Below are 23,876 nucleotides of genomic sequence, written 5' to 3'. Positions count from 1 at the left end.
TCAACGTTTGGCCGTATACCATATCGGCCGCGGTCGCTCGCAGGTCATCCTTCCAGGCTGCTCGGATCCCGAGCAACACCGTCGGCAGCACCTCGGTCCAGCGGTCGTTCTGCTGGCATTTGATCGCTGCTTTTAGTTGTCGGTGAAACCGTTCGACCATCCCGTTCGCCTGCGGATGGTACGCCGTCGTCCTTAGGTGGCGCGCTCCCGTAAGCTCGCTCAACCGCCGGAAAAGCCTGGACTCGAATTGACGGCCCTGGTCCGTCGTGATCCGTAGAGGTGCTCCAAATCTGCATATCCACCCTTCGTAGAAGGCTCTCGCAACCGTCTCTGCCTCCTGGTCTCGCAACGGGAACGCCTCCGGCCATCGTGTGAAGCGATCCACACACGTCAGGCAATATCGTTTGCCCTCCGAGACTGGCATTAGGATGATATCCAGGTGAATATGTTCGAATCTGCTGGATGGCGCAGCAATTGTTCCGAGCGGTGCTGACACGTGTCGTGATACCTTTGATTGTTGGCAGGGCACACATGTTCGAGCCCAGACCCGGCAGTCGGCGTTCATAGACGGCCAAACGTAGCGCTGTGCCACGAGCTTGCCCGTCGTCTTAATACCCGGGTGCGCCAAATTGTGTATCAGATCAAATGCGGCCCGGCGAAAAGGCCTTGTCAAAAACGGTCGTGGTATCGTTGTTGTCGTGTCGCAATAAATTTTTCTCCCGGTTCCGGGAATCTCTATCCTGTTGAGTTTCAGGCCGGACTCTCGCCGCAAGTATTTCTCAATCTCCTCGTCCTTCTCCTGCGATTCCGCCAACGCGGCGTAATCCAGGGGAGAGTTGAGCTTTTCTATCCTCGATAGCGCGTCGGCCACGACGTTTTCTACGCCCGCCACGTGTCGAATGTCGGCGGTGAACTGTCCGATATAATCTAAATAGCGGAATTGTCGCGGCGTGCTCTTCTCAGGCTTCTGGCGGAATGCGTATATTATCGGTTTATGGTCCGTGTATATTGCGAACGTGCGGGCTTCCACCATGTGCCGAAAGTTCTTCACCGCCAGGTAAATTGCTAGTAGTTCTCGGTCGAATGCGCTGTATTTCGTTTCGGCTGGGCTTAGCCTTTTCGAGAAAAACGCTAAGGGTTCCCAGCCGTCACTGCCTCGTTGTTGTAATGACGCGCCGATGCTTTGTTCGGACGCGTCGGTAAACAATGCGAGCTCCGCGTTTGCCCTGGGGTGTCTCAGAAGGGCGGCCTCGGCTAAATTGGTCTTCGATGCCTCGAATGCTTGTTGAGCCCGCGCCGTCCACGATATTGTCGCCTTTCCTTTGATATTTCCCTGCAGAAGGTCGCTCAGGGGCGTCAATATTTCGGCGGCCTTGGGCATGAACCTCCTGTAGAAGTTTACCATGCCCAAGTATCTTCGGAGTTCTTTCGCCGTCCTCGGCGACTGCATCGTCAGCACCGCCTCCACTCGCGTCGGCAGCGGGCGAGTTCCTCCTTCGGAAACCTCGTATCCGAGGAATTCCACGCTGCTCTGGCCGAATTTGCACTTCGCGGGGTTGATGATAACCCCGTATTCTCGTAGACGCTCGAATAACATCCGCAGATGTTCGCGATGTTCTTCCTCCGAGGATGACGCGACGAGGATGTCATCAATGTACGCGTAGGAGAAATCAAAATCGCGCAGAACTTCATCTATGAAGCGCTGAAAGGTTTGCGCTGCGTTACGTAAGCCGAACGACATGTACGGGAATTCGTACATGCCGAACGGCGTGGTTATTGCTGTCTTCGGCACGTCCCTTTCTGCCACCGGTATCTGGTGATACGCGCGTACCAAGTCTAACGTTGTAAAAATTGTCTTTCCGGCGAGAGCCTGCGCGAAATCTTGTATATGTCGCACCGGGTAGCGATCCGGGATCGTTCGCGCATTTAATGCCCTGTAGTCGCCGCAGGGTCGCCATTCTTCTCCTTTCTTCGGCACCATGTGCAGAGGAGCCGACCAGCAACTATTCGACGGTCTCGCGACCCCGGCTTCCACCATTTTCCGAAATTCACGTTTTGCCGCCGCCAATCGGTCCGGAGCGAGTCTCCGCGGTCTGCACGCGACGGGCGGTCCCGGTGTCGTCTCTATGTAGTGCCGCGTGGCGTGGATCGCGCCTCCCGGACGCCCGTCTGGCCTCGCGATATCTGCGTACCGCTCCAGTAATCGGTGGTATGGAGTCTCTCCCGTAATTGTCTTTACGCTGGGTGCATCACACTGGATGCAACGTCCACGCGCGGTTAGACTAGTTACTTGGTCGATGAGACGCGACCCGCGTAGGTCCACCAGGAGTCCGTAGTGCGCCAGAAAATCGGCGCCGATTATCGGTCTCGAGACGTCCGCGACCACGAACCGCCACGAAAACGCCCGTCGTAATCCGAAATTCAATTGTAGGGTTTCCGTCCCGTAAGTAAAAATCGTTGTACCGTTGGCGGCCGAAAGTTCGTAGGTGGATCTCTGTCGTGGACCTCGAACCATCTTTCGAGGGTACACGCAGAGATCCGCACCCGTGTCGATTAAAAAAGTCACTTTAGAGCTCGCGTCAGTCACGAACAGGCGTCGCGTTCCGTGGCCTGAGTCGCTCGCCGTCACTAGCGACCGGCCCCCGCGTTTCCCTGCTGCATCGAGCAGGGTGCTCTACATTGTCTAGCGTCCGCCCCGAATTGCCAGTGGTACCAGCACATACCACTGGCCGGCGGATCGCGACCTCCCGATCGCGCGCGCGGGCGCGAACGCGAACGCGAACGCGGACGACGTCGGTCGTCATCGCGACCTCCTCGATAGCGCTCGCTGCCGATCGCCTCGATGGATTTTCGGATTGCCGCCATCTGCTCCGCGATCTCCCGCTGCATTGTCAGCTGCATTTGCGCCAGGCGCACCTCGAATTTCGCCTCCAGAGACGCGGGATCACTTGCGTTCTGTCCCTGAGGCGTTACGGCTCTTGCTGCCTCCGCTACTTGGAACACCGGCGCCCGGGTCGCCTCGATTATCGCGTCCGCGATGTCCGCTAATTGTTCTGGCGTGTCCCCGGTTCGCGTCACTAAATGCGGCTGTATATACGCCGGCAGCCGACTCAGCCAGATCGTTCGTAAAATCTGGTCGCCCACGGCACTTCCGGCGAGACCGCGCAGGTGCCGCAAGAACTGCGACGGCTTTCGGTCTCCGATTTCCTCGTGCTCGAGGAGTCTCCGTGTTTTGTGCTCCTGCGACAAGCTGAGCCGTTTGATCAATTCCGATTTCAAAGTATCATATGCGCGTTCCGCGGGCGGATTCATGATAATATCGCGCACTTCGATTGTATAACGCGGTCCGATGGCCGTCAGCGCGTATCCGAATTTAGTCGCGTCGACCGTGATTCCGGCGGCTTGGAAACTCCGGTCGACGATACTGAACCAGAGTTCAGGGTCTGACGGCGTGAACTCTGGCATCCGCATGCCTACGCGGCTCACCTCAGGAGCGGGTAAAAAATACCCTGGCGGCTGCTCGTATCTCGCCGGTTGCATCCCGAGCAGGTTCATCGGCATTCCATGGAGTCGCGGCTGCTCCAGCGCTCGTGCTTCTGGCTCCGGCAGCGGAGCGCCCGTTTCTTCGTCTCGTGTCACCACCATGTCAAATTGTTTTTTTTTTACTCGCCACTGGTCACTGTCTCACTCGTGTACGATCGGATAAATCGTCTCACTCGTCGTCACAATAATAAAAAAGTTAAAAAATGTACTGCTTTCACACGAACAAAGAATCGCGAATTCCCGCTCGTTCGCGATCACGTCGGGACGTCACCACTTTGGTAATTGTTACGCGTGTCGCGATGAATTTGGAGGAACGATACGAGGCGGGAATTTAATAATGATGTGAGAGAGAGTATTTGCAGATATCACTAATGTATTTCTCAAATGCACACGTTAAAATTCGATACAGGAATATATAAAGAAAGACCGTGCGGATATAGTGTGACTGTACGCGGCGACTGTCGGTAGCGAACTCCCTTTCGCATGTAAAAATATTCTACTTCTCGTTCGCCTCAAAACGCCCTTCGATCGGCTTCGAGAGGCTTCGCGAACTTTCTCTATATTTAATTTCTTTGTCTCTAACGTCACGATGTTTTTCGTCTTTCGTCTCGTCTGTTATATTTATTTCTATTTATGTTTATTTGTCTCTCTATCCTTTTCGTATGCGTGCGTGTCCGTATTCGTATACGTGTTTCTCTTGCTAAAATTTTTGGGGAAGCATGTGACGATATAATCGCCACAAGGTCAATATCTGTAAGATTTATAAAAAATTTATCTTAGTTTGATTTTAAATTAATTTAATATTATCATTTTGCACTGAATTTTTTAATTGCATTTTATTCAATAATATATGATATAAGGAAATAAATGGCATCTAATTTTGTAATATTCTAGTTATATATTCTTATACACTTCTTATTGATAATATCTTATTCAAGTATTTTATTAATAAGTAGATTACCAAATATTTAGAAGCCGCAAGTATAATTACCGTTTTACTCGATTAATACTTTTATATCATGTTTCTTATAGATTATCTATCTTTTAAATATTTTTCGAGAAGCTTCTTATAATAATAAGAATAATCTACATATATGTATAAATACACGTATGAGGTATTTCTAGAGCATTTGCAAGAAATTTTCAAATTTCCCAATTTTTTCATTAATATAATTATATTATTATTTACGTAAAAGACCTTTCTTTGTATACTTGCTACATTTTCTCTTAAATTGTTTCATCGGTTTTTCATTCTGCCCTTCGCTATCTTTCGCTTTAACAGTTTTAGTTTCAAGATCTGTAATCGATCTTCTCGCTTTGCCATTGACCAACAATCTGGCGGATTTTTTAGATGATCTACTCTTGCTTTTCACACGTTTCTTCCCCTTCTTCTTTTTCTTTGTTTTTTTACGTTCCATTTTAGCGATTATTGCCTCGGTGTCAGCAGATATTTTAATCTTCGGCTGCTGAGTGGCAACAGCCACTCTTACAAAAGAATCGTAGAGGACATCGCCGCAAAATTCGCCGAAACAATATTCCTCGCCGCATTCTCTGCAGGTTTTTACACTACTCTCGATTATTCCTGCGCGATTCTTATTTCGTCTAATAGGACTTATTGATTCGCGACGTTCTTTCATTATGGTCTTCGCCTCCAATTTTCCCATCTCCACCTTGTAACATAGGATTCATTCGAAAATTAGAAACAAAATCGCATTTTATTTTTACAAAGTTTTTGAATTGAAATAAATGCGATAAATATTAAGAAAATTGTAAAATTATTTTCATACGAAATTAATTATTTTACAGGGTGTCTCATAGGAAAATGCTGAAACTAAATCAGCTGTCATTTTTTAATGCATATGCAATTATTGAGAAAATAAAAATTGTGTTGAAAAGAGGAAAATGCAGTTTTAATGGATATAAATAAAATGTTTGTATACCATTACTTTTTATCAATAAAATAAAATAGGTTCGTGCACAATCACAGGTCCGTACCAATCTCGAAAACATTTCTTCGTCCTGACGAAGCTTCGGTCTGATGGGAGTCAGCATTCGCCAATCGATGGCGACTTGTTGCAGCTCTTGCAGATCCAATTCTCTCATATCCGGTGGAACTGGATCGCCATAAGTCCATTCCCTGCCGATGGCTTTGAGTTCTTTCTTGGTCGCTTTCCAAGAAAATTCTTTGTCGCGGACCTTGGTATCTTCTCTTTTTACCTTTATGCAATTTTCTCTAATTATTATCAAGTGCATTCTAATATTTCCATGGTAAATCCCGCAATAATAATAATAAGAGTTTTTACTTTTATCTTAAAATATAATTGTGCAATTATTACACAAGGCATATTTTTCATATATTTTTTATATTTATACATATAATTAAAATTATATTATTAGAAGAGCCGGACCTTTTCCGGTTTGATTTTAAACTCCGGACAGTTTTCCTTGAGTCTTCGGAACTCCTCGTAAGAGTTACAGGTCGCCTTGCTCAAATCGGGTATCAGATTCCCATCCTTCTTATCGTCCTTCAGCAGATCGTCCAGTTGAAAGGCCATTATCTAAATCTGCAATGCGAGAAAGGCGAGTTTTTGAGTTTCTCTCGCTGTTTGTTTGAAGAAACTATATGTTTCTCGACAAAAACCCTTTTTTTGTATCCTACTCGATCTCACTTTCTATGCAAACGAAAAGAAAAACGAAAGGAAACAACGAAATCCTGCGGGCATTTAAAAGATTTCAGACGCAGCGGGTGAGACCAAACATCGTTTGGTGTCCCACTCGATTTGCTTCATCAAAAGTCCCTGCAAAAAATTAAAATTTTGAAGAATATATTAAATTTTTATATATTTATTGTCAAGTTTGAAAAATTACAAAATTTCTCTAAAATTTTACGATCTAGAATTGACAGATGTAGAAATAACAGAAGTAAACGAAATATTTTGTGTTCATTTTTTGAGTGTAATTTTATTATTTTTAATGATTTTATAATTATCACGATTGGAAAAAAATATTGCGTTATACTGATATTATTTGTTTGTAACTTACGCTTCTCAACGATGTCAGTTTGGATAAAATCTCTTGTCCGCACCAGATATTGGAATTATCGTCCGATCGTTTTGCGTTGCAAGAAGTGCCATCCGATCGCAGCTTCTTTTTAGCACGATCTTCAATATTAATCTTTCCATTTTTATCGATTCGTAGGGGCACAACGGAATTCAGGCTGTCCATCGATAGATCGGCATCGTAATTTTCGAGTTTCGCTTTACGTCTCATGGTATTTCGGCTCTTTGACTTTCCATTATTCGATTTTCGCCGATCGGGGGATGGCGATCTGATACAAATTAAATTAACACAATTATATTATAATAATTAATTTTAAAAATTTTTATAAAAGCTTTTTTGGAAAAGATACATTACTTCATTTATTAATCTCACATTTATTCGCAGCGATATAATTTTAATATTAAAAGTCCTTTATCTTTTATAAAATTGCATCTTTTAATTTTTATTTTATTAAATAATTCTTTAACATTATAATAATTGGTTTTATACTTTCTCACCTAGATCCTTCATCGCTAGACTTGACTTGCCGCCTTCTTAATCTTAATCTTCTCTGATAGTGAGGATCTTTCTCACTTTGCGTCCGATATCGTGTACCTGGACTACGAGTGTTTTTAATTATTTTTATATTCGTAATTGATTATTCAAAAACATGTTTAAGCATTATTATAAGCTGTGTCAGATTACCGATTAGCGTTCCATCGCGGTCTGCTATCGAGAGTGGGTCTGGGTTGAGATTTGGATCGCGGAAGCGTTTTTATGGAAATTTCTTCGCCTGGATTTACATTGATCGACCTTCGAATAATTACAATTGTTCATTATAACAACATAATTTTTATTAACAATTTTTTTAAGCAATTTACGCCAGGCAAGATGATAATAGATTCATGCCAAGTTTAGCAGATTTTTGCCAAGTTTAGCGGATGCATTCAGACTTAAAGCAGACTTGAACGAAACTCCACAAGAAAAAATAATATCGTAAATGTCACAAATGAAGAAGAATGTCAAACGCTATATTAAGTATACACGCTTTCTTGAAAAATAATGAAGAACATTTCACTTACTGGATATTTCCTCGCGCGGATCGACAGACATTTCGCGACAAAGCGTCTTTATGTTCATCAAGCTTATCATCTAATCATGTATACTATGAAATAAAATAACGATAATTACCGGCCAGGTACTACTGCATGCAGGGAAGAATATAGTCGTCGTTCGGCTCTAAGAAACCCGGAAGTGGTATGGAGTGACTCACTTTTCAACGGTTCTTCGACTGGCGTTCGTCGTGTCCTTCCGGTCCTTCGTGGTACCTTGATCCCCGATCGATTGATCCTGCAGTTTCTCTCGTAGTTCCTGGACGTCGGATTCCACGTCTGTCTGCGTGCCGAAGTCTCGACCGGCCAGGGTTCTGTATTTGCTGGGCGTCAACAGCCTGTTCTCCACGAGGGCCGACGAGGTACCGCCGTCCCTCGAGGATTTCCTCGGGTACCTAGGACTTCCATTGTTTCGTATGATGGTGTTGAGACCCAGCGACAAATACTCCGCGGTATTTTCCGCGAATCTACGCGGACTTGGTGTCATAACTAAATTCACCAGTTGCAAATTCGCCCTGCTCAGGATCTCCGGATCCTCCAGTCTGCCGCTCAGCACGATCGCCACATCCTTGCTCACGGGGACCTGAAGAGACTTTGGATTCGGATCCGGAGTAGCCTCCTCCGACGTGTAACTCGACTGCGAATAGTTTTTCTGCGAATCTTTGCCGTTCTCGCTTTCGCGATAGTTGTCGGCCTCCTTGACGTCCTTCGGATTTTTGGACTTCTTTTCGGGATAATCGGTACTCGAGTTTGTGCTTTGCTTTTGCGCTTGCGGACTATTGTCCTCGTCGCGTGTGTCCACGCTGACAATCGCCTTGGTCTTGTTGGAAGACTGTGTCACTACGTCAGCATCCTCGTCGGTGTGTTCATCAGGAAGCTCTCGCTTCCGCCGATTCTTTCGTTCTTCTTTGGCCAGCCGTTCCGCAGCTTCTAGGACCTCGCGCATCACCTGCGCCTTCTTCATCTTTGCCGCTTCCTTTTCGCGCAATAATCGTTGCTCTTCTTCAAATCTGGTGAATTATATTCGAGCGTGATTTTACAATTTTATAGGAGTATTCTTCAAAAAATGTTTTTCTCGAAGAAAAGGCATTATTTATTACATATTCTAATTTATATTTAATTTTTTTTGTATTTTGTTTACTCTTATTTATATTTTACCTTTCCCTTTCTTTTTCCCTTTCTCGTCGAATTCGTTCATCTTCCAATCTTTCTTCTCTCATACGCCGCTCTTTTTCTTCTTTTCTCTGTCTATCTTTCTCCTCAAGTTGTTGTTTAATAGCGTTCTGCAATTCCAACGCTTTCTGTCGTTTCGCTTCACGTTCTTGAAGGATGTCCGCGTCTACTGGAATATTCTGACCCCGAAGGTAGGATACTTTGTTAGTGTCGGAACTGGTCGAGCCAGTTGTCGAACTGTCCGGGCTGCTAGCACTGTCATGATTGATCACTAAAACCTTGATCATAAAGAAATAAATAAATAATTCGAATTTTCTCACAATAAATTAATAAGGATAAATAATTAATTGTCATAATTTGTTGTTTATTACGTATGTTGTGCTTGTTTCTTCAGGATTGAGTTATTAAAAATTGAGATAGCCGCGAAACAAAAGTTTTCAAGTGATTTTCAAAAGTTTGAAGTTTCAAAGATGTTCAACAAGTTCTCGGTAGACATTACTTGACTCGATTGTCCTAATCTTGATAGCCAAGAGGGCGGCGGTGGATCGCTTCTTCCGTCTTGACCCCAGACGCTGCCCCACCTTGGCCTGTTTAATTCACCTAGTCTACCAGGTGAGAGCCTCCTCGAAGGCGGTAATGAACTTTCCGGAGTGGTGCAGTAAGGATTCTGCCAGGTTTTCTCCGTCATTTCCATTCCGGCCATTACTTTACCATCAGCTAGAGTTCCTTGGAAAAGGTATACAAATTTTATTAATAAAGAAAAATTAATGAAACATTGTGTAAGAATGAATACTATTATCCGGAGATTTTGCAATTTTTATTTATATTTATCTTAATGTTTCTCACACACATTTATATATTTTTCTTTTATAAAAAATTTTAAAAATGTTAATAACAGTGAATTTCTTGATATTTGCAGCGTCATCTTCAGGGTTTAAAATTCTAAAGAACTCACTTTGCCCTGCCTGAGGTACATCAATCGAGTCGCTAGCGTAACCGGAAGTTTCACCTTCGCGTTCTTCGCCTGGTGAACCGTAATGACGGGGTTCTTTACGGGCCTCACGATGATCGTTGGACCGATGGTGTTCCAGTTTCTGCGACCTTTGCGACTGGTATCGCGATCCCTCTACGCCAAAGTCACGTTGTTGTTCCTGTAATAATACGAGACCGTAAAGTTAGATAAAACGCCCTCGAAAAACAGAAGGGAGGCGGACTCGCGTGATCAAGTGCGAGGTTTCCGGCTTCCGTGGCTTGTGAGGATTTATGTTCTTTCGTGTGTCCTATATATGTATATTGCGACGGAATATTATATAGTACCTGTCGGAGATGTCGGGACGCTGTATAAATCATGCACGATCTGCTTTTTATTTCCTTATTTTATTTGTTATTTTTATCTGCTTACAAATTTAATAAAAGCAAAATACGAAGCAATTGCGTAGTAATATTCATTTTTTATCTATATAATTATCTAGCTTATGCATAATTTCTATGCAGAAACTTGATAATTAAATAGGCAGATTGCAATCGATAAATTAAAATAATGAATAGTATGCAAAATTAAAACAGCTCAATGTCTACCTTTTTGAAAAGTGAAGAAATTAATTAAAAAAATTAGTTTTCCAGTCTTAAAAAAGGTAGGTTAAACTGCTATCAATATTTTTTCAGAATAATTTAGTTTAAACAATTTTAGGGCAACAATCGCGATAAAATCGAATTTGTATTATTATATAATTTTTTGCGTCGTGAACGGTTTTAATTGAGGGGTGAAAAGAACTTAAGTTCATTATACTCTTAAGTTAGAAAGCAAAGTATGTATAGCCTTTTGAGGTTATTGAACTTAATCACACGATATAAGAATCGATTTGCCGGACTGCCTTACTTTTGCTTTTTTCTTGCAAAAGGGCAATGTACTATCGAGTTTCGTTTGCCTATTTATGAAATCATGATTAGACGTGCTCGTTAATTTAATGGATAATCGAATTTAAAGAGTTAAGGAGTTGGAATAAAAATTCTTTCGTTTTAAATGAAGACACAATTGCGTTCTGTTATTTAAATATATATTTTCTATTATTGAAATTGTAAATTTTGCAATAAGAAATTACATAACGTTAATAAAAACATAGTGAGTAATATAAAGAATAAAAAAGAAATTTTTGTTTTATTCTCCAACATTTTTGATATTGTATAAATATAAATCTGTACTTAATTATTCGATTATTTTAGTCGATTATATATGACTGTATCGATAAGAGATTGTTGCTACACACAAGTAAATTTGCGATGAGCGATCAATTATTTAAGTGACAATAACGCGCAATATTCTTGGGGTTTCATATAGTAAAATCCTTTATCAAATGTAACGAAGTTATTCATGGTCCGATCGATTCCAATTTTATGCCGAAAGGAATTTCACGATAAAACATGGAAATATATATAATTGTCTTGGCAAATATCCATAGAAGAGGATATGATTTAAAATATATCCAAGAAACCGACAAAGATATTATTATATATTTTTTATATTAAATAAAGAATTATATATATTATATATAATAATAAACATCCAATGTTTTTTTAATAAATTTTTCTTTTATTTTTATAAGGACTTTTATAGGATTATCTTATCAAGAAATATATTTGCAGAAATATTTAATTAATTTATTTTATTGTGATAATTCTTGATTATTTAATTAATTTTTTAATTAGTTTTTATTACTTAATATATATTATTGAATATAATTTAATTAAATGAGAGATTACTTACCAGCTGGCAAAAGTATTGCTGTTGTTCTTTGTTGAAAATTGGGGGCAAACTCGGACTCCTGCGTCTAATTTGCGATCCGTCCATTTGATCTCGGAGATTAATCAAACTACCACTATTGTAGTCGAGGCACTTGAGATTGCTGTTACCATTTCCGGAACTTTCAAGACTTTTCAAACTGACGGTGCTTCCGTAACGTCCGGTCGCACGAAGGGGTTGCGCGCAAGGCTTATCCTTTATTTCTTCCAAGGACAATCTGACGTCATTCGAGTAAGTGCTGTGTCATGGATTTGATGTTTTAAAATCGTCGGAAAAAAAGAAATTTAAATCTCCCTATAAATTCTATAATACGTGTATAAATTAAATAATTTTAAATTTATTTAATAAAGTAAATTTTATTAATAAATTAAGAGAATTTAAAAGACAATTTAAATTAATAAAAAAATATCAATATGTAAATGATAATATGTTAATAGCATTTTTCACGAAGCATTTTAATAAACCTACCGAATATGGGTGCGGTAATTGTTACTTGGTTTTACAGGTCCCCAATTAACGCCAAGACGAGCCATTTCTTCTACAGAATCGATATAAGAACATTTTGTAGATATATGTTTTTTACATATTTTATTATATGTAAGATTCAAATATATATAATATACTGAAAACACAATAATATAAACGATATGTAAAATATAAAGAAATATATTTTTCGAGCTGCAACTGCGATGACATAAAAACCTTGATAACGCTTTGTGAAAACTATTCATCATAGTCGATTAATTATTAATATTGTTAGTTTTTACTTACCCCTTTCCCTTGCCCACTGAAGTCTCTTTTGTTCGACTAGTGATGTTCTTCCGATCATAATCACACGCGATTCCCACGGGAAGACGTTGATGCGCGAAAACAACGATGAACGAACAACGCGAAACAACGCAAAAGAGATAAAATAAGACCCTAAATCTAAGCTAAACCCTTAATAATTACATGACAATTGTCCATTTTCGATTGCCTACCTATGCTGGAATCGTCAGCGGAAATTCCCAATAGTACCTCGAGCTAGATACATATATTTCGTATCACTCGATGTTCGTTTGCCCATTTGTCCTTATAAAATCGCGCACACATATTTTTGATATTTTTTAAATTATTCTGTATTCTGAATACAATTTTATATTTAAAAAAAAATCTATCATTTTTCTCACATAAAGTTCAACATTTTAATATCAGTTTTTATCGCATTATAATTAAATATAAAAATGTTTGATTCTATTGCTAAAACTTTTTATAAATTTTAGTGTCAAAAATGTTTCATATTTCTGTAATTTTAATTTAACATTTTAAAAAGAAAAACATTTTAATTAGTCTTTCTTTAGATTTTTTCTTGATTTACTCCATTTCTATAGATATCATATTGCAACATAAAAATAACGCGAGATTTGCTTAAAGTATCTCTATTTTCTATCAATATTTTGATCATCTATTTTTATAAATTGTCACTAAATTCTTAAATATACACCATCAAAAATTTTGCATAAATTGATTTTTTCGTTAGTCGGAAATTATTTTAACAGTTTCTCGATTGTTAATTAACACACCAACTAGCATGCGAGATTTCTCGTTATCCTGATGAAAGAAAAAATGCGCGAGTTCCTAGCTGATCGTGAATAATCCAAAATTAATCTGACGTCGCGCAAACTAATGAGTTCTCCGGACTTGGCCGCGGAACCGCGGCTTTACGGTGTGTCAGCATTTGTGAGACTGCGGCAGGGACCACGCGACTAGTCGGGGTTCACCTGGTACGACCTGGACAAACGTCGTTATTGTGCCGAAGAAGCCGACGCGAATGGGTGTCGCGATTCGATCGTGCGTTTCCATAGGAACTATCGGCGCCGCAAGTCTCGCTCCCTTGCACGGTGTCTCCTCAGGGTCGATAATATTGACCGTATTTACGATAAGGGATAATGACCTCCAGTTTCGCGGTCAGAGATCACATTTCCGCGTTTGACGCGCCGGCGATGAGCTTCCGCTATCGATTTGCCGCGCTGCGAGATGCTAATCTCTTAATTATTTAATGAATAGTTTAAAAAAATAGATTGAAAAATGTATGATATTTATTGTGTTATCATAAGTATATTTTATGTTCAATGATATTATTCTATGCTCGATGATAGGGTGAGAAAGTTATCCTTCGAGAAAAAGGAGGAAGAGTGTATTGCTATAGAATTTAATTTTAAAAAATATGAAGAAGTTTATTGTTAACTCTGTAAATTAATTTAAATATTGTGCATTAATTACTTATAATTATCACACGCAAAATTTATAATTATATAGTAAAAAAATAGATTGAAAAATATGTATGTGATTTGTGGATTGAATATTTTATGTTCAATATGATATTCTATGTTTAATGATGAAATAGGATGAAGAAGCTATCTTTCGAGAAAAAGGAAAAAGCGTACTGCTAGAATTTAATTTAAAAAAATATGAAATTTGTTACCTTTATAAATTAATTTAAACATTTTACACAAAATGTATGTGTTGTTTCCTTTCTAAAAAAGGCATGTTAACTGTGTGAATTTAAAAAGTATCAAACTTTAAGATATTTCGAATTTACATGCTCAGTCGTGTTTGGAATCGATTCTTATTGTTTAGAACATTCCCAATCGAAAAATATATTTTTGGAAAAAGCAGAATTCGAAAATCTTGAAATTTGAAGAGAATCAACTTTGACAGTTTTCTTTAAACTACTGTATTTTCTAAAGCGTACAACTACAAGCGAAACGAAAATTTCAATTATGTTTTAATTTTATATTTGTTGTATTTGTACTTTGTACAGTACATAAGTATTCTTGAATTTCTATTATGCGTTATATTTTAATATGTTTGGCGCGCGCTTGTTTTATTTAGTGTATTAAATATTTTATGTTCAATGATATTCTATGCTTGATGAAAAAATAGCATGAGGAATAAGAGTTATCTTTCGAGAAATAAAAGAAGAAAGAATACTGCTTGAATTTAATTTAAAAAAATATGATAAAATTTGTTATACTGTAAATCAATTTAAATATTTTACACTAATTATTGTACGCAAAATTAATGATTTATATAGTTTAACAATTCTTAAATTATCTTTCTGTGTTTTATCTTATCTAAGAGTAGTAAATAAAGTTGTGTGCCAGATTAAAGAAATGTAATTTTCGCACAAAATTTATGTTAAGTTTATAAAACAACATTCTATTAATTCTTTTCAGTCTTTATCTCTCCCTCTTTCTCTCTGTTTCTTTCAATTTTTATAATTATATAAGAGATAACACTGCAAAATACTCTGTGATTGCCATTTTGAAGATTTATCGATATATTATCGATCCAAGATTTGCGAGAGATGAATCGATTATTTCAAGGTTCAAGGTTTTCGTCGCTATATACACATGCAAAAACAAATATGCTCTTCGTATATACAGTGCGTTGTTTATCCATTAATTATATTCAGTTATCAATTATCGCACATATTTTTTTGATCTTTTCAGACAGATGAATTTGATTTGATAAACAGTCATGTCGCTGGACCAAACAGTGTGTGAAGGTAAGATACACGTTTAAAAAAGAATAACGTTATATGTTAACAATCGTGACTTGTAATTTACAACTCGTATCGTTGTAATTAATCTTAAATTAAAGATTACGTTTTGAGAGAGAAAGTTTAATCACGTCTAATTATTGACGTTATTCTGACTGATTCTTAGACCAATGATCCTGATTTCGAGGTTATCTCCCTCTCAAGTTTAATTCCTGCTTTTTACATTTTCAGATCTCAAAGCTTTCGAAAGGCGACTTACTGAAGTTATTGCTAGTCTACAACCAGCCACAACACGATGGAGAAGTACGTTCTTTAATTTTGCTATGTGCTTATCAAAGCTTTTATTTAAAAACTGTAGTAGCAATCTATTTATAATTACTACGATGTAACAAATATTCTTTGACTCATAATTTTTTGTAATATTTTTATATCCTGATTATATTCAATGAATTGTTTTATTAAATTAGTTAGGAATTTATTATATTTCTTTGTATTATATTCTTTCTCGCTTTATTAATACATACATTGATATTCTTGCAGTGTTGTTGGGCTTGATCTCTATCTGTACAGCTATCGGTGCCTGGCATTGGCTGACAGATCCAAATACATCAGCAGTATCCTTTACACAGAGTTTATGCAATCATCCATTCTTCACAATGGCTAGTATAATATTAGGCAAGTATAGAAATTATGTCTGTTTATTTTTTTTTACATAAGTTTGCATCACTATCATGTCAAAAAATTACTATTGCAGTGATATTATTTATGATGGGAGTGCATAGACGAGTGATAGCACCCAGTATTATAACTCAGCGAGCCAGAAGTGTGCTTGGTGATTTTAACATGAGTTGTGACGATACAGGAAAGTTGATATTGAAGCCCACTAGATCTTCGCATCCTCACGAGACTTAAAAATGTTTCTATCTATAAATAAAAATGTAAATGTTAATATATGTTGTAGATTTTTCATATTACAAGATTTTAAGATTATGATTTTTTATTATATATTAATATTTACTAGAATTCTGTTGAATTATATGTATATATGATCCTCCCTTTTACAGTGTATATAACATACACTTCAACATAATGTATGTTATGCTATATATATTTTGAAATATCTATTGTCCAACATATTTAATAATTTGTAAAATATATGGGGAAATAATATAATAATCAAATCTACTCATCATGATCCAGAAAAAAAGCAAAAAAAAATTGATTTATTCTTTATAGCATACTTGACATATGTGACGTTGAATTTATCAATGTATTCTCAATACACTGTATTTTAATATGTAATCAATAATGAAATATATATTTCAAATGTAGTTTAAATCAATAAGTCAATAATTGTATTACAGATTAATTAATTTAGCTTATTTATTACATTAATAACGTAATTTTGTATCACATTTTATTTTTCTGTTTTTAAAATTATCTGAAAATATGCATTTTACTTTTACTGGACGTAAAAATGACAAAGTCACAATGTATATAACGATCAAAACATTTATTCTTAATCATTTTGCATATTACAATCTTTTTCTTTTTTTTTCAATATGCACAATCACGCAATTTGTTTTTTTTAAAACAGTTATAATATTATAATCTATACGGACTACCATTCGTTTACGGATAATTAATCGGATAATTAAGAACGCGCGTCTTGTCAGTTCTAAGAAAAATCGTACTAAACTATAGCGTATATACATGTGATGGTTACCCCGTCCTCGGAGTATTATCTTATATATATACTGTCGATAAACAATGATTACATATCGAAAAATACATAATAAAACGCCCCTATAACAATTATACAGAGTCTGGCAAGACGTAATCGTTTTTAGAAATACAATAAAAGACAGAACACTTCTATTTTGGATATTCTTTCTTCTCTGATCATAAAATTTCAAATGTGGAGTGATTCTATTGTTAATGGATGCTCTCTTATCACCAACTCAGTGGAAAGTCTCAACTAGCCCGTTATATGAATTTTACGTGGTTTCGTAAAATGCGTTGTACATTTTTTATGTAATTTATTTTTATTAGTATTTTCTGCTAATTGTATTTATAAGTTTTTTATGTAATATTATACATAATAGATTCGATGATACGCATATATTTATACTGTATAATTAGTTTGAGAAACAAATTAGTTTACGGTACAATTTTAAATACAAAATAAATGGTACAAATTTTACCCGAAATATATAATTTTTTTTACTTTTTCGGATATTGCCGCATTGCGCTACAGGAACATTGTTATTGTTTACACGCCATGTTATTATACATAGGATTTTCCGCGCGAGTCATCTCGTAAAAATGTATTTACGTTAATCGCTATATGTAGTATACTGTTTTGCGAAAAAGGATTCAAAAAGGAGTTGAATGACTCGTCAGTTAAAATATAAAATCCAGAATTCCCATGCAAACTTTTTTTGTATGTAGTAATTCCCTATTCTTATCATTCGATATTCACATTTGTATTCACTAACATTCAGTATCATTCAGCCTCAATAACTCTAGTCTAGTTTCATTTATTAATATATTTTCTCGTTTCATACTTTGCACTGATATACGTATGGGGCTTCACGTTATATATATCAGATTTATCAAATATTCCACAGTACAAAGTCGTGATCGACGATTATCCTTTCAATATATATACCTTCATCGTCGTCGTCATATAAATCTTTCGTACAATGGATCTCAAACTTTCATCTATTCACGCAAATAAAAGTGATAAACTACATAAAAGATGCTCGCATCATAAACTTACACTAGTGCAGGGAAAACAGATCCCCGGCGGAAGGAAGAGGTGCCAGGCCGCCAGTCACGTCGGGCAATTGCGTTAAATCAGGAAGATTCGAAATATGAGACTTCACCTCCGATCGAACCGCACATACCTTCTTAAGCTTTTCTTTATAGTCCTACAAATAAAAATAATCTTTTGTAATATAATAAAATTGGTAAAAATTCTTATTATTAATACAATTTAAGTAAACCTAGTAAATCTGATTTGCTTTGTGTTTTTTTATGAATAGCAATATATTTTAGCGAATAAGAATTGTAATATACTATGTGAATTGTTATATGTATAAATATAACAAGAAAAAAGTCTGTAAGGCGAGAAACATGTTCTAGATTTTAAATGCTTTACTGTTACTGCTAAGTTTATGCAAGACAATAAGGAAAGAAGATAGTAAATATACTTCTAAGGTGCTTTGCGCCTGCTGAAGCAGTTGCCTCTGCGCCAGAGTGTAGTCTCGTAACATTGTTAGTAATCTCCTTCTGTCCTCCATTTCGGCTTGCAGTCGTCCATTGTAATCGGCTAGAAGAGCCGCGGCCTCGTTTACTGCGGCGCTCAACTGATCTGCGGCCGTTCGATCGGCGAGATTCGCGAGCAGCGAGACCTCCGAGACTTCTGGTGGCAAGGACGCAATCCGTTCTCTAACACCCGCATCCGAAGACGCGGTATTTTCTAGATCCTGAAAAAGCATAGAAAACATTAGTCTAATAACATTTTATTAATCTATCGATACTTGCTGTAATTCGCGGAAAACTCTTTACTGTGTTGCTACATTTACATATATTACATTCTATTCATATGAGAACAAGCAAAATGTATGGCAATGCGATTAATAATAAAAAAATTGATTTATAAAAACTATGGCACATCAAAAAAGAAATAATGAGTGTGAGATTTTGATACCAAAGCAAAACATTGATCAATTACTAAAAATCAGCATCCAATCGAGTTCGCGGAAAGCGAAATTTACAAGAAACTAAAGAGAAAAAGGATATACAAATTTTACTTGAGCAAAAAAAAAAAAGAATAAGCTACTAACACAACCAAATAAAACAGACAAATACAATAGGGTGGATGTGTCAGAGTTGTCAAAGCGTCTTCTGATATGCCTCATCATGGATTCAACATGTATTTCCATATTATAAATAAAATATTTTATTGCTAACGATACAAATTCCGTATCATGATTGTTACTCGTATAATTAATAAAATTAACCATTAAGGCTTTGATGAGTTCCTCGGTTTCCGGTGGATCGCCGGCAGGAGTTCGTGGACTCAATGTCACATGAAGCTCTTTGGTGCCATCCACTTCGACTTCAGTCTCTGATTTTTTCTTCTCCTTCTTTTCTTTCTGTAAACAACAAATGCGTGTCAGTTTTTTTACTCATTATAATAAATTACTGTTTGAAAACTATTCCAGAAATTAAGATTATTTATTTAAGATTATATATTTGAAGATATTATAAAATCTGCATTATTTATATATATATGGAATATATATATTGTGTTACAAACATTAAATAAATCCTGTTGTGTTTCTATACAAATGATACTTTGAATATGTACTTATTTTCAAATTGAAAACTTTAATTATATTTATTAGAAAATTCTTATATATAAAATTTAAAGAGTATATACCTTTACTTTTTCTATTTCAAGTTTTGCTTTCTTTTTCGGCGGTGTCACAGAATCTTTTTCGGAATTCTTTTCGGAAGCTGCAAAAGCTGCTTTAAATTCTGCTATCTGTGCTTTGTCATAAACTCCTCTCTCTTCCCAGATTTGTAATAACCTGTTTAATCGGTCCCTTGTTTTTTCATCGAAACCTTTCATGTGCTCAAACGCTTTTGGTAAGACTGTTTCAAATTCCTTTCCAAATTCTGGCCCTTTCTTCTTGCTATTTTGGATGACATCGTTTGCCAGATACATAAACATTAATTTGCGATTGTCCTTCACTGTAAAAATGTATGTAGAAAATTGTTAAACTTCTGTACACATATACTATTAATTGCCATATAAAAAGAGTAGCAGATAATATTGTTGTAAAGAATGATAGGCATATAAATAAAAATCTATATCTCTATAATGTATTCTAATTAAAATCATAAACTTGCAATTTTGAAAGTTATTTTTATTTAAATATATCTCTTATAGCCTCATATTAAATTTAAATACATCGCTACTATTATTTGCTTCAATGAGCATTATCATATCATTTCCAGTATCTCATTTGACAAAAAGATACATAATATTAAATATATATATATTTTTTCAACAATATATCACAAATATTTTCAGAAATATATTGTTCAAAAATGTCATATTTTAAATTAATCGCTTCTATATTATTATTATTGAATGAGTCAAAGATAAACAATGCAAGTATTGCTTATTTTTCTCAAAACAATCTATTCAATTTTATATTATATTTTGATAAATTTTGAAGCCACGTGACACCGCGAGATCACAATTCACGGTACACAATTGAAGCTGTGCTACATAATCTCGATCTCTGCAGTTATGCAGTGGAGTCGTACAGCTTAGAAGTTTCGGTAACGTTCGAATCTCGGCGACGACCTCGTCGTCGCGAGCTCGCCGGAGATGACGTTCCACCACCTCGTCGAACTCGAGCGTCGTCTTTTCAAGCCAGCGGTAGAAGAGAACAATGAGAAAAGGGGATACCTTTGCACATTTCCTTGAACCAGATCTTCACGATGGTCGGATGGTGTTTTCTGTGATGTATGAGCCAGAGCGAGAGCGTCTGAATGCTCTGCTGCGATGGGTTCAGATCCATCAGCCGCTTGACCAAGGCGCTCTCCGTGAACCCCGTCATCGCGTCGTCTTCGTCGGCGAGACAGGATCCTCCTCCACCTCCAGGTAGAACTTCGGGCCTCTCGTCTTATCTCCGACTCCTCCGAAGCCTAAAACGCGGCATACGTACTACACGAATACTTCACAACAGCTGAATTCGGTTAGAAGTTTACGATAGAAGAGCGCATGCGCTGTCAGTTGTGGAGATTTGAAAAACTAAGACGAACTTTCAGCATCGATAAAGAAATTCGAGAATAGTTGTCCTATTTGTGCTCCAGATGGAGGCACTTTCGCGATTAAAAAAAAAAAATATCATTGAAGAAAAAGGCAGATGTACGTACGATTCTTTCTGAATGTATAGCGCTGTCACTGTTGACTGAATTAAAAATCATTCATACGTGAGTACTCTTTCATTCACGTGTGATGTACTGTCAGTTTGAACGAAAAACAGCTGTTTTTAATTTATCTGTGATTCGCACGCTAAAAGTATATATATATATATATATATATATATATATATATATATATATATAATATTAGAAATAATATTTAATAATATAATATTTAATATTATATAATTAAATAAAATATTTATAATATTAATTACTATTATTAATTATATAATATTTAATATTATATTAATTATATATATTATTATGGCTAAAAATGATTACTGATACATGTAAATAAAATATATAGTTTGACAAGATAGACGTAACAATCCGATTTAGAACAATAATTTTTTCGTATATAATATTATCTCAGATGGCTAAAATGGACAAGTTTATTATATACAGTACGTATATGATTTGAAACAATAATTTATTTCATACAGAATTATCGCTATGCCTAATGGACAGGTTATTGCATCTCTTATTTTTTTTTTAATACAGTCCATTTTCTCTTTTTATAACATTCATTTTCTTCTCTATTACAAACCAGTTTTCTTTTGAATTAAGAATTTTCCACCTACATGAAAGTTTAAAATAGAGAAAATTGACTGTATTAATAACTTGATCACACATATGCATCATTAACATATAAATTGATAGAACATTTAATAGTATTTCTCCTATTATTTGTAGAATTATTTACAAGCTTTGTTTGTGACAGAAATAATCATTTCATTGAATTTAATACAAAATGTAATCAATTATAAAAGATTATTAATTAAAAAAGATAATTGCAAGTTCAATATGAAAATTCAATGTTATAAATATGTTGTACTAATCAGAGAGAAATATATCATTTATAATATATACAGTTGATTTAAAACTTTTCCATGATTTTATTATAGTCGAATTATTACATTTGTATTTAATTTCATCCACAGATCTTAGCATAGATCAGTGAAAATAATTTCAAGACAAATCAAAATCTCACGTTTAAAATAATTTAAAATAAAGTCGTGCATCAATATTTAAGATTTGCCTTGAACCTCGCTTTTCTTTCTCTTTTCTCTTAAAGTTTAAATATTAATAACATAATTACGTTACGTAACGTAAAAAAAAAACAGCATTTATAAATTTGATATATATGTGCATATAAGTGCATATATATTTAAAATGTGATTGTTTCAATTTTAATAATTGGGCAAACTTTGATAAAGTAGGCAGCTTCTACTTCGTCAAGTTTTGATGAAGGAAAGAAAAGAACTTCTACATTTTATTCCTATAATTAAGATCCTAAGATCGAATCAATAAGATGAATCAAACTTAACAAATTGTGCCGTGAAAACACGAATACTTGATTTCCAAATTTGAAACTGATATATAAGAATTTGAGGATAAACAAGATAGAAACGATCCTTCTACCTGAGAAAGGCATCGCGCAATCTTATATATTAAAGTTTTATTATTAATATGTAAAAAACTAACCATCTGGAATAATTACGAATCTTTCTCGATAATACTTCTAATTAATACTGTATGTGTATATGTATATATGTGTATGTGTATCGAACTTTTATTTCGCAAATATATATATATAGAATATTCGCCGCTGAGAGAAGCGGTAGAAAACTTAATAATTGGCTAACGAGTTCCTCAATAATCACGTAATCCTAGATTGGAACGAAAAGTAATATTAATCGAAGAAAGTCACGATTCCATTTTGTTGGATGTCGTCTCGACATCCACTTCCGTCTTCAACTTCTGTTCCTCTCGTTTAGCTTCCTCGTGTTCCTCCTGTCCTGTCTGATCATCCACATTCACTTCCTCCTCTTCCTCCCCCTCTTCCTTGTCACCTTGTATCATTTCTTCCTTCACTTTTACACCGCCATCGGATTCGTGATTCTTCATCTCGCAAGCATTTTCGGCCGACGAAGGATGATTCTCGTCCCTTGAACGGTGGAAGGTCAAGATGTGATGGTCCAGCTCCGCGTTGAAGAAGAACTTGAGCGTGCACTTGGGACAATCGTACGGTCGCGCGGCCAGGCCGTGTTCTTGTATCAAGTGATTCTGCAAACAGAAATGCATACTTGTATTCGAATAGAGGAAACGAAATAATAAATTACAATTTAATTTTGTTGTTTGCAGCAGGAAAAGACGCTGCTCTAAATGAAAATTTTAATCTTATTTATATGAAATAGAATATTGAGAAATTCATTAATTTTTAAAAAAACTGTCTACTTTGTGTTGCTCTCGAACTTGTTTAATTATTTTTGCTTTTGAGATATATGGTAGTTAAATTACCTGAAGACCAATAGGAGTTGTGAAGAGCGATTGGCAGAGATAACAACTGAGCGCAGCGCAGCCAACGAAAGTATGCTCTATTAAGTGAATTTGCAATTGCGTAGGACTGGCGGCCTCAAATGAGCACAAATGGCATCGTAAGGCTTCTAGGGAAGCTCTCCTAGATTCCAGATGTTCTTTTCTCACGTGTTGTTGAATTTTGGCTTCTGATGGAAATGATACCTGGAAATTTTAAGCTTTAGATTAGTTTGTTCTATTTCCGTATATTTTAAGCTTTACTTTAATATACAATTTTCACAGGAATTCTCCAAAATTCCTCTCTAAATTTCAAATTTTATTATTTTAACAAGAT

General features: G+C 36.4%; 6 protein-coding genes across 10 annotated transcripts in view; 1 reads left to right on the top strand and 5 right to left on the bottom strand.

The window, feature by feature from the left end:
• Window positions 1–2,612: 2,612 nt before the first annotated feature.
• On the bottom strand, window positions 2,613–4,481 carry LOC114939029 (uncharacterized). Its single transcript, XM_029313252.2, has one exon. It carries the CDS (start codon window positions 3,643–3,645, stop codon window positions 2,629–2,631), a length of 1,017 nt encoding a protein of 338 aa, XP_029169085.1. The 5' UTR covers window positions 3,646–4,481; the 3' UTR covers window positions 2,613–2,628.
• Window positions 4,482–4,540: 59 nt separating this feature from the next.
• On the bottom strand, window positions 4,541–6,274 carry LOC114939058 (uncharacterized). Its single transcript, XM_029313282.2, has 4 exons — window positions 6,213–6,274; window positions 5,952–6,107; window positions 5,539–5,760; window positions 4,541–5,213 (listed from the first exon to the last, which is right to left on the bottom strand). The coding sequence occupies exons 2-4, from the start codon at window positions 6,096–6,098 to the stop codon at window positions 4,725–4,727; spliced, it is 858 nt and encodes a 285-aa protein (XP_029169115.2). The 5' UTR covers window positions 6,099–6,107; window positions 6,213–6,274; the 3' UTR covers window positions 4,541–4,724.
• LOC114939056 (uncharacterized) lies at window positions 6,255–12,824 on the bottom strand. The gene is made up of 11 exons (XM_029313281.2): window positions 12,439–12,824; window positions 12,136–12,205; window positions 11,632–11,905; window positions 9,823–10,018; window positions 9,367–9,593; window positions 8,853–9,145; window positions 7,856–8,704; window positions 7,288–7,395; window positions 7,101–7,202; window positions 6,586–6,871; window positions 6,255–6,341 (listed from the first exon to the last, which is right to left on the bottom strand). Exons 1-11 carry the CDS (start codon window positions 12,494–12,496, stop codon window positions 6,267–6,269), a joined length of 2,538 nt encoding a protein of 845 aa, XP_029169114.1. The 5' UTR covers window positions 12,497–12,824; the 3' UTR covers window positions 6,255–6,266.
• Window positions 12,825–15,038: 2,214 nt separating this feature from the next.
• On the top strand, window positions 15,039–16,234 carry Cnep1r2 (CTD nuclear envelope phosphatase 1 regulatory subunit 2). Its single transcript, XM_029313201.2, has 5 exons — window positions 15,039–15,094; window positions 15,162–15,217; window positions 15,443–15,514; window positions 15,752–15,886; window positions 15,966–16,234. The coding sequence occupies exons 2-5, from the start codon at window positions 15,190–15,192 to the stop codon at window positions 16,121–16,123; spliced, it is 393 nt and encodes a 130-aa protein (XP_029169034.1). The 5' UTR covers window positions 15,039–15,094; window positions 15,162–15,189; the 3' UTR covers window positions 16,124–16,234.
• Window positions 15,894–21,016, bottom strand: LOC114938988 (regulation of nuclear pre-mRNA domain-containing protein 1B). The gene is made up of 6 exons (XM_029313199.2): window positions 20,703–21,016; window positions 19,662–19,975; window positions 19,240–19,374; window positions 18,427–18,702; window positions 17,994–18,144; window positions 15,894–16,135 (listed from the first exon to the last, which is right to left on the bottom strand). Exons 1-5 carry the CDS (start codon window positions 20,851–20,853, stop codon window positions 17,995–17,997), a joined length of 1,026 nt encoding a protein of 341 aa, XP_029169032.1. The 5' UTR covers window positions 20,854–21,016; the 3' UTR covers window positions 15,894–16,135; window position 17,994.
• Window positions 21,017–21,634: 618 nt separating this feature from the next.
• The window catches only part of L (zinc finger protein Lobe), a 78,564-nt gene continuing 76,322 nt past the window's right edge, over window positions 21,635–23,876 (bottom strand). For all 5 annotated transcript variants that reach the window (XM_029313103.2, XM_029313104.2, XM_029313107.2 and 2 more), the window contains 2 exons: window positions 23,525–23,746; window positions 21,635–23,290 (listed from right to left, as the gene is read on the bottom strand). In XM_029313103.2, the coding sequence (XP_029168936.1) occupies window positions 22,931–23,290; window positions 23,525–23,746 (582 nt within the window). In that variant the 3' untranslated portion in view covers window positions 21,635–22,930. The remainder of the gene's footprint in view (window positions 23,291–23,524; window positions 23,747–23,876) is intronic.

This window comes from Nylanderia fulva, unplaced genomic scaffold (assembly GCF_048542155.1).
Source record: "Nylanderia fulva isolate GAGA-0341 unplaced genomic scaffold, ASM4854215v1 Scaffold26, whole genome shotgun sequence".
NCBI classification, from domain to species: Eukaryota; Metazoa; Arthropoda; class Insecta; order Hymenoptera; family Formicidae; genus Nylanderia; species Nylanderia fulva.
The sequence above is the reverse complement of the archived record's forward strand: the minus strand, read 5'-3'. Positions and strand labels throughout refer to the sequence as shown.